Here is a 10,286-nt window from a genome sequence, read left to right on the forward strand (position 1 = left end):
ATTTATCCTCTCAAACTGCAAAAAATAGATTTTCTCTCTCTTTTTATTTTCTTTAATAAACATGCTTTTCTCCTCTTCCTTGCACCCAGGAGGCTAGCACGCAGCTCTTGATTCCCATTTTATAGCTTGCCCAAGTTTTCGGTCTGTGCTAAGCCTCTTCCAGCAGTCCTTAGATAAGCTACCCAAAACGCCAACAGGCCTTGGGTCTGTCTCTCTGCCTTCCTCTGAGCTGGCCCTACATACAAAAGTGGAAAGCTGTCAGGGTGATGGGCAGCGGTGCAAGTGTTTGGAGAAGACAGGTAGGAGTTATCAGCTGGGAACCAGGCGAGGGCGGAGCGGGCGGGTTTGGGGCTGCGAGGGAAGAGGGGAAGGAAAGAGCCCAGTTCTCCTATTAACTGATAACATTGAGTGCGTTAATCAGCGAGTGAAGCTCATCCCTTACGCTCTCCAGGGAGTGACAGATCGTCTGAGGGCTGTCCAGGAGCTCGATGCTGTGGGTGTAGGGCTCATATTTCACTGAGAAGGGCCGCTTGATGTGTGACGCATAGGTCCTGCAAGGAAAGGGTGCAGAAGGTTTGGTATAAGAGATGAGTCCTGAGTCTGCCTCCTACCCATCACCGTTCACCCAGATCACAACAGGTTAATCCCTCCCTTAGGCAGTTTCTAGGCTTGCACAAAAGCTCTGGTTTCCCACCTTTCCAGCTCCACAGGGCTACAGCAGTATTTGAGATCCCTCCTGTTCATCCAGGAAGATCATGAGTTTGACTGCGGGTTTCCATGTGGGAAACATGTGGGCTTGCATCAAACTGGAGGGTGTCACCTCTGTGGCCATCACCAGGCATCCTCTACTTCAATTTCTTTTTTTTTTTTTTTTTCAAAAATGCCAAGGAAATTTAGAAGCTAGTTGTAGGGGAAGCCTGTGGTATTATAGTATTATATTCCTAAATCCTCTCTGACATTCATTTATTGACTAATCTCTGCTTGGTGAGAGGGAAACTAGCTGCAAGCTGTATTAAGGATAAATTTGACAGGCAATAGCTCAGGCCTGGGCCAGGGGATGGGAATAGCATCACTGGAGCCATGTGGCTGAGCCAACATTGCACTATCATACCCAAAGCCAACTGGAATCTAGATCTCAGTGGTGACCCTGACTTTGCCTGATACTTCTCAAGAGCAAGACCTTGTTGCAACCTGTCTAATGGAGAAGTATATGGCCAAATGAATACAAATCAAGGGTAAGGTTTCCCCAAAGTTGCTCATGTTCATTTCCTACGGTAAGATTTTTACACTTGACAAGTTTTTGGGATGTTTTTTTCTTTCGTGGCTGGGTAAATATGGAGCTGAGAATCTATATTTAGGTACCCATGGCTACGGTCTCATTCTGGAAAGGCTCTGGAAGATGAGGGGACAAACAGCACTAGCAACAGGCACGCTCCTCGCCTCCGCTGAAGCGTCACCCTTTCGCTCCTGAATTAGCTTAGCTTAGGGTACCCTCTTGTGGCTACCGTGGGTCTGCTCTGGCGCAGGGCTCGGGGAAGTGCATCCCTTTCTCAGATGCTCCTCAGGCTGGTACTCCATGCCGTGGGGAAGCCTAGTCCTTGAATTGCCGGCGTTTGGGGAAGGCATCACCAGATCCAGATAGGGCCAAGCGGCAACATGGCCAAACCCACAGGCTGGTGCTTGCAGGGAAACAAAACCAAATGCAAACAGAGGAGGATTCTGCATACTCACATTGTCCACCTCCTAAAAAAACCTGAGCCTATTTCAGTGCCCCAAACTCTCCCAGGCAAGGGCCAGCTCACCTCACTTATTAATGCTATCAGGCACAGTGATGACTCCTAGCACAGCTGCTAATGCTTAGAAACTTGCCCTCCAACACGGGTGTGTTCACTCAAAACTTTTTTGAAGTGTACAAGTGAGACATGGGTGCCTGGAAGGGCATTGGGTGTGGGTGTCCACCCTAGGAAACTGGTGGAAAATTTTCTTTCTGAGAAAAGAGGCTTTTCTTGAGGGATAACACCGATAATCAGGTCTGTGGTGGCAGCTGCCAGTAATGCAAAAAATACAGATGTTTTAATGTTTTCACCTCATAGAGTAACATCTGTGTGGTCTCTGAGCTCTTTAAAGAGGATAATTTACATTGCTTGTCACTGTCAAAACACTCTACCCTAATCTTGGCTATGTATGTGGTATATTTTTCCTTTTTAAATGCAGGGAAATGACTCATTAGGCAACAGTTAGGGTTTTTTTAAAGCAGCCTAGTGTGTGAGAGGACGGGCTCCCCAGGTGCTTGCTTTTGAGCAGCTACGCTCCGACTTGTATGAATGGTGCAAGTGAGGGTAATAAAAGTAGAAGTTGAAATATAGCAGTCCTGGCCACATTATTTGTATGAAACACCCCACTTGCAGGAACTGCAAAGTCATGTACGTTGTATAATACTTCATCTCATCCTATCCCTTTCCTGAGCTAAGGTAAAATGGTATAGGCAAAATTTTCCTCTGTTAGTCAAATGTTAAAGGACGGAGCTTTCCTCCTGTAGGCAATTCTGGGTACAGCCGAGAAAATCCTCTTCCGGATTGTGGGTAGAGCTGCCCCTCTCCATCCTGTTTGCAGTCCCATGGATTGGGAAAACCCAATTACACTGGTGGGATGCTGTCTGGGGGTCTTCTAACCCATCTCAACTAGCCTAGGAAGCAAAAGTTTCTTTTTTTCCATGGATAAATCTATCTCCATCAAGCAAATATTTTTAGTTTGTGTACAAGCTACTAACAGTGACTGGGTTTTTTTTGCTGGTTGAATGACAAATGAGTAAGTTGCCCAACAGCTGCTCAGAAAGACATCTTTGTGCATCCTAAATTCAGAGAATGCCAGCATTTTGAGCAACTCTTCACCCCTCCCCTAAAATTTTCACCCACAGAGTAAACTTTTACATGATGCAGAAGCCCGTGTTTCAGAAGGATGCATGCTTGTGAGATGCTCCTGTAAGGGACAGTCGGTACGTGACCTGTATCACTCGGCCCTTCTGCAACAAGGAAGCAGAGGGCATCCTGATGTGTGGTTTGGGTCTCCAATTTCTGGACCACCAGACCTCTGTTATGTTGCTTGGCCTCCCTTGGTAACTGCAGCTAGTCTGTAACTCCCTCCTATAAGAACTAGGCAGATGAGCTAGATTTGTCCTTTCTCTTACTCCCTCAGTCTTGTCTCCAAGAGTGCCCATCACTCCATCCCACTCCTCCACACCCATGGCCTTGAGTCCAGCTTATTCATGGGGGGCTCTTGGGCAAATCTAAGTGACTGATTTTGGAACCTGTAGGAGCTGGAGAATCATTTTACTTTGAAAGACCTGGCCACAGTTTCCAGAGTACTTCTGAGACCTTGAACTCAAAGCAGCCATGGTGTGAAGCCCTGTTTCAATATATTATAGCTCCATTTCCTTCTGTTCGGGTGTCCCTCACTGCCCAGTCCTACCTGAGTTTACTTTTGGCATCGCTGAAGCTCTCGGACACAAAATATACAGGCTGGTAGTTCTGGTCCTGGTAGGGCTGAACGGCAGCAGCATCGGGGTCGAAGTCCCGCACCTCTGGTTCATCTGACAAGGAGTGCTACGGACACAGCAGAAAAATGCCAACATGAAATTAAGGGAATCGGAGAGCACATATGTGATAGACAGAGGTGGAGAACAGGCCGGATAAAGTCATTGGAGCTGTGCAGAGGAAGAAGGTTTTTTGCTCTACAGGGTCTAGAGCAGAGAGGCAAGTCATGCTGAGACTTACTATGAGCTCCCCATAGGAAGACAAGAGCCCGGCTCCGTAGGCTTTGACTATCCCGTTCTGTCTGCAGAGCCCAAACTCCACTGTAAACCAGTAAAGCTGTGAAAGGAGAAAGAAAAACACATAGGGGACACAGCTCCTCACCTTCATCTCCCTGTCACTTCTGGGACCTTACATCATGGCTGGGGTCTGGGGGTGTTCAAATGAACAGGCGCCTGGCACTTTGTCCCCGCTCCTTACCCTGCATCCATCACTGCCAGAGCAAAGTGCTAAACTAAGCTGTTGTCACACCCGGACAGAGAGAAACTGTCCCTGGGCTGGTCCCCTGCGTGCCCAGCTGCTGCGTGGTGCTGCCGTTTGGTGCCCTTGGGGTAGCACAGGTGACCTTGCTGAGGGACAGCCAAAGGAAGCGGATGTCATTTAATCCCATCCCAAAGCATCTCAGCAGTGCTGTTGTTAGAAATATGATGCTTGATGATACTCTGATGCCCAAGAAAATGGGGTTAATGTGCAAAAGAGCTCTGCTGTTTAACTGATCTCCACTCTGCACAGTCATCATGAAAGAGCAGGGCTGCTTGGGCAGGGGCTCTGAGCCTGAAAATCTGGGGAAACCAGGCTGGACCCGTCCCCCCGATACCACAGAAGTGCTGCTGGAAGGGTTGGGGGCCCCATCCAGCAAAGAGGAAAACTTACCGTTGCGAGTTTCTCAATTTCTTCATCAGTTGCTCCCAGAGACGCCAGCCCAATGTCCTGGGAAGAGAAAGGAGGCGGCGAACATCAGGGCAGATTTGGTCTGAAGGCTTTACGTGTGGATTTCTCTGGGTTATTGCCTTGAGACACCATCTTTTGTTGCCCTGTGCTGCATTGCATGTGCTGGGGCTTCATCATGCTCTGACTAAAAACACTTTGCTGCAGAGTCTGATATTTTTACTCTGTATTAGCTTTCTCAGTCCATCACTAGGGCTCCTGAACACCATGTTCAATATAAATAAATCCTAGAACAAGAAGGGTGTAGGTGGCAAGACTGGGGTCAGTTTGGGTTCCCACCTCATGCCCTGCCCTCTCGCAGTGGAAGAAGCAGATGACCACCTTACCTGAGAGAACTGGGCGAATGTCTTGTCGGCCAGCATCGGGACGTGCCCCAGCAGCTCATGACAGCAATCCCTGCCGATGCCCGGGGGGAAAGAAGGAAAACATCGTCAACAGTGGACAGAGTTTGTCCGTTAGGGAGAAAGGTTAATTGCTGGCCAGGTGGCATGTCTGGGCAGGAGAGGCCATTGGGGTTGGGCAGTACTCACGGCTCGGGGGAGTGCATGGGCGAGGATGCATGGCGGATGTACTGCGTGCACTGGAAGACACGGAAGGCCAGGCTGGCGAGGAAGTCCCGCGCTGACAGCAAGCCAGCCACCGGCCGGAGCTGGAAGCCAGTCCTCTCTGAAACAGCACATACCATCTCTGTGCAGGTGCATGGCCCACGGGCTGTGCTGGTGTCCCATGTTCCCAATACAGACAGCAAAAGCATCAGTGCTGGAAGCTAAAGGGCTTCTGCTGTGCCAAGCCTAATCTTTTTGCTCCTACTAGGGAGCAACATCTGCTCTTTGGGTGCTCAGTGGGATCACCTGACTACATGCTTGACCTTCAGTTGCAGCCCACTGTATTTAGGTGCAGTCCCCATCACCTGGAGTCTCCCCCGTTCTCTGCGGGCAATGCACAAGCCTCCACCAGCTCTGCTCCCCGACTTCAGCTCACGTGCTCCTCCTTCGGGTTTGGGTTTCCCGCTTGTAGTTGCCACCACTCTGCTGGAGCCCTGGCAGACCCTGGGCCTGGGTGCCCCAGGCTCATACCCACCTTTCAGGAAGCGGGAGACCTCCTCCAGCTGAGGGATGTTGTTCTCATTGTAGCCACAGAATTTCTCCAGCAGATTGAAAGCTTCAAGATACTCTTTGCAGGCATGGGTGGGGTACAGGCTCTTCAGGGTGCTGTACACCTCCTTCCTTCAGGATGAGAGGTGGCAGATGTTCAGTGGCTTGGTATGTCTAGTGTTCTCCTGTCCTCTGGTTATACACTATCAAGGACTGACGCCTTTAAGTTTCTTGTCCTTTTGCCTTTCTCCACCGCTAAGTCTATGTCTGTACACATTGGTAGGGGTATGTAAAGACACACACACACATTCAAATGAGCCTGCAGGGTCAGCAGTTGTATCTGCACAGACTTATTTCCGACCTTGAAAGTCAGAAGATTGTATAAAAGGTATTAACTGGAATTAAAATATTCCCTGTAGGTTAGCTCCTGAAGTTGCACTATGAAGACAGTCAATATAACCAGGAGATGACCTTGTTTAGGAGCTTGTGTACTCAGCCTGTATGAGCTGGCCTTGTTTTCAAAGACACTCCTGCAGCGACACTCCTGCAGCAACACTCCTGGAAATAATCATGTTCAAAGGCAGCATTTTCCTTAGTGAGGCCAGCCAGGTACCGTGCAGATATTCATCATGGGCCTCATACTTCTTTCTGCAGCTATGATAACTGCCCTTTGTTTGGAGGCTGCTACTAAGCCAGATCCCCTTAGAGAAGTGGGACTCCAAATTATCTACCTTGCTTTTTGGGCAGGCTCCTTTGGAAGAAAGTCCTGAGGGCTGCAGCATAAAAGTGCTCTCGGTGCATGCCCAAGAGAGGAGGAGACAGAGCATCACTCTTTTGGAGGTATCTTGCTCTCCTGAATGCGGTCCCCTCCATAAAATGCTGTGCAATGAGTTACTGGGTTTTATAACAAGCCATTAAGCAGGACGCTTGCGTTCCTGATACATTTTTCAAGAGGTCATGCCCTAACTGTTTAGGTTTTGATTCCCAGCTTCTAGTGATGAAGCCAATAAAGGTCACAGATTAAATCAGCACTCACCAGGTTGCGATCTCCTCTGCTGTGTACTCCACACGAGGGATCGGGTCCCCGCTGCAAGGCAAACACACGGTTACAGACAGCAGCAGAGCACAAGCAAGGCTCCTCTTCCCTTTGGAAAGGAAGTGCTTTGGAGAAGCTCTGCATGGTGTTGATCAACCTTCTTTAAACCAAACAAGGGTGTGACAGGAAAAACAAAGCCTTAGTACTGGGCCATTTGTACAGGTGCAACAAATACATAGACACAGAGAAAAAGCATTAGTCTAGCCAGAGATTATAAATGAACAAGGGATGAGCAAAAGCTTAGCTGGCATAGCATTTTCCAGGAAAAAAAAAAAAAAAAAAAAAAAAAGGTTTTCACTGTTTTCACTGGAAAAAATTGAAACTTTGTGTGAAAATAAATTAATTGCATGTGCCTGAACTTCAGGGGGCTGGTGGCTCCAAGCATGAATCAGTGGCTGGGAAATAAAAGCAGCTAATAAGGAAAACCAAATGCATTTGAACTGCAGAAAAATATATTGTCAGTAAGATTAAGGACAGCAAGAAAAGAAAAACTTAACATTGATATAAGTGGGAACCAAAGAAGACTGACGCTTTTGCCTTTTCTGCCTCATAATTAGCAATTGTACTTCCTAAATCCTTCTGTTCTGTATTTGAACAAATGAGATATTCACATATTACAGTGATAAAGCATAGTTCCTTTTCCATTAACAGCCTGACAGGGTGCTACACAGTGGCTCATAAATGGTAACCTGCAGATGAGATGTGAGAGAAGACACCTCAAATGGGTCCATCGTCTTAGGAGGGTATTTCTTCCTGTGTCCCTCAGGACTCTCTTGCTGGCACAGTGACTTTCTGTGCATTTAGTATTAGTACAGGATAAAAACATTAATGTCTATATTCTGGGATTCAAATCTGCAAAGAACATGAAACCGAACAGAGCAGAAAGCCACGCTGGGATCCCACTGGTTGCAGGGCTAGCACAAGAAGGTGACCCATATAATTTCTATATCCTGCTTTCCGCTCGCTACAGAAATCTGCATTTAAAGTCCTGCTCAGAGAGGGAGACGCTACGGTGGAAGGCAGTGTTACTGAATAGGATCTAGGCAATATTTTACAAACCCAACTGAATATTAGAGCTCTGTTTGATGTTGTAGTGAAGAGTCTGAGTGCTATCACTGCAGATATCGGAACAGAAGTATTAAGCAGGAGTACAAGAGATAGCCTTAAATCTATATAAGACAATGATGAGACCATTACTGTAATCTATTTAATTTATCAGAGATAGTTAGGAGGTGAAATATTTAGTCTATAAATACCCTCATAGAAAAAAATATCTGATAGCAGAATTCAATCCAGCAGATGAAAGCCATTTATGATCCATCGGGTGAAAGCTAAAGCTACCAAAGTTCAGTTTAGAAATAAAACCCACATTTTTTTTCACGGCCAGGATAATGAACCATTGGAACAAGTTTTCTGGGCACATGGCAGCTTTTTCAGTACTTGAAACACTGAAGTTGAAGCTGGATGTCATTCTAAAAGAGATGCTACATTTCAAAATGATGTTTGAGTTCTGATGGACTAATACATGGCTTTTGTTATGCAGGAGGTTTATTCTGGATTTATAAATACATGAGTTAATGACCACAGACACTTTTTAATTAAGAAGAGACTGGAACACATAGAGAGAAGAGCATAGAGAGAAGAGGGACACAAAAAGAGCTGGCAAGGCTTAATGGGGAGACAAAACATAAAAGAAGAGAGGTCTCATGCAGGTAGCACAATGACTTCCCAACAGGTTGCATTGACATGGTATTATCCCTGCATGGATGTTAGGAAAGAGACTTACTGCTTATAGTGAAAAGCAATTTCTGCTATTGATTTCCTTCTCTGGCGATATACTTGATCAGAGTAGCCCTGTGATGACAAATAGGAACAGACACAGGATTTTTGATCAGTTACTAAAATTTCTCACCCAACAAAGTTCATCACTGGCTGGAGAAACTTTTCTCATGATGATGATTGCACTACAGTTCCCTCACCAACTGCACTAATAGGTGCTCTCCAGCTCCCTGCTTCTGAGGGAAGGCTCAGGACTCTAACGTAAGGATGCGCCCACACAGCCTGACTCACCGGGTGATCCAGATCCAAGTCAGGGTCAAACTTGGTGACCAAATGGTGGCACTTGTCCAGTTCACAGATTTTTCTGGGAAACCAGTGAACTGTGGGGAAAAAGAAAGAAAAAAAAATGGTGAAGTGAAGATGGAGTATCCCCTCCTGTGACTGGGTTGTGAGGTTGAATAAGATATATCTTATCTTGGTGTACCAAATGCACACACACGACAAACAGCACATGAGACATCTGTGCCTTCTGGGCAGCAGTCCCACACTCTCAATGCTCTTGTCCTAGAGTCATGTCTAATGCCATGACCTGCATCTCATGACTTCCCTGCCCACCTCTCAGCAGAATATTTTGTGACAGAAGTAAACAAGAAGATGAAAATTGGGTATTACTTAAAGATTCTAGACTTCACATTAAAAACAAATCCAGAAGTCCAACTGGTTGTAGAGCGATCACTAAAGATCTCTAGGGATATTTTACAAGAAGAATCACCCTGTCTTCAGAACAGGATGGCAGTGGGAGTGTCTTGTAGTTTAATGTTGGATCTGCACATAGTTCCTGACACATATGTAGGAAACTACTTTACATTTATAATAGAAAACACTGGAGTAGGGATGGAGAACTCTGTAGGAGAGTAGGAGAGGTGTGAACAAAGCTTGAAATTTTATCTCCTATTTCTGTTTTTTTGAATTTGGCATGAGAAGAATGGGCTCTGGGCTCTGGAGTCTGTTGAGAAATGGACAAGGAGGAAAGTGGCTTTCAGGATTCAGGTATCCCAGAGGAAGTCTTTTCTGGTTTGTTCAAATTCAGCATAGAGTAGCCCTTCCCCTTTTCTGGGAATAGCAAAGTCTTCACCCCGTATCTCAGCTCAGCCTCTCCACGAAAGTGAAACAATTTGTAAGTTCCTTACATTTGTCTTCCTTAGTGGTCCGCACGTCTTCCGCTACCCTCTTGATGGAGCTAATGAAAGTATTGAGGTCAGAGCTGTGGACTTCACAGCGTACAAAGTACTCCAGTTCAGCGGTCCCTTCACGGGGCTTTCGGCTAAGCCTGGTCTCCAGGTGGTGAATTTTAGCTTCAAATGTCTTTGGGGACACAGAAAAGGAGAACAAAAAGATTAAACAACACTTGAAACACCTGCTGGTACTTCCCAAAGATATCCGTATGGATACATTTGGGAGGGACTGACTCTTGTCTTTTTCTTCTTCTTCTCCCACCCCCCGGGATAAACACACTTATCCATTAATTCCACAGTTTTTCCTTCTGGCCGGACAACCAGTGAGGCTGGTCAATAGCTATGAACAAGACTTCCACAGTGGCAAAGATCGTATCAAGAGGTAAAGCCCATGTGGAAAGACGGCGTCTTCTATGACCCCCTTTCCTTTAACCTCCCACTTAAGGCAAAGGTGCTTTTTTGGGGAAGGCGGGGAGGGGTTGGCGATGACGTAGAAGGGGCGGGAGCTGCCCGGGCGTGGGCGGCCGGCGCTGTCCATGGTGCT

The 10,286-nt window shown here is 46.7% G+C and overlaps 1 protein-coding gene across 1 annotated transcript in view; it reads right to left on the reverse strand.

Moving 5' to 3' along the window:
- Positions 1-361: 361 nt before the first annotated feature.
- Positions 362-10,286, reverse strand: part of TH (tyrosine hydroxylase) — a 17,725-nt gene continuing 7,800 nt past the window's right edge. Inside the window, exons 3-13 of the mRNA XM_009891992.1 lie at positions 9,698-9,872; positions 8,799-8,887; positions 8,515-8,582; positions 6,669-6,719; positions 5,619-5,764; positions 5,069-5,204; positions 4,865-4,934; positions 4,464-4,520; positions 3,774-3,869; positions 3,469-3,602; positions 362-551 (exon numbers count right to left, since the gene is read on the reverse strand). Of these exons, the coding sequence (XP_009890294.1) occupies positions 392-551; positions 3,469-3,602; positions 3,774-3,869; positions 4,464-4,520; positions 4,865-4,934; positions 5,069-5,204; positions 5,619-5,764; positions 6,669-6,719; positions 8,515-8,582; positions 8,799-8,887; positions 9,698-9,872 (1,182 nt within the window). The 3' untranslated portion in view covers positions 362-391. The remainder of the gene's footprint in view (positions 552-3,468; positions 3,603-3,773; positions 3,870-4,463; positions 4,521-4,864; positions 4,935-5,068; positions 5,205-5,618; positions 5,765-6,668; positions 6,720-8,514; positions 8,583-8,798; positions 8,888-9,697; positions 9,873-10,286) is intronic.

The sequence above is a fragment of the Charadrius vociferus genome, unplaced genomic scaffold, assembly GCF_000708025.1.
Source record: "Charadrius vociferus isolate BGI_N301 unplaced genomic scaffold, ASM70802v2 scaffold179, whole genome shotgun sequence".
Taxonomy (NCBI): domain Eukaryota; kingdom Metazoa; phylum Chordata; class Aves; order Charadriiformes; family Charadriidae; genus Charadrius; species Charadrius vociferus.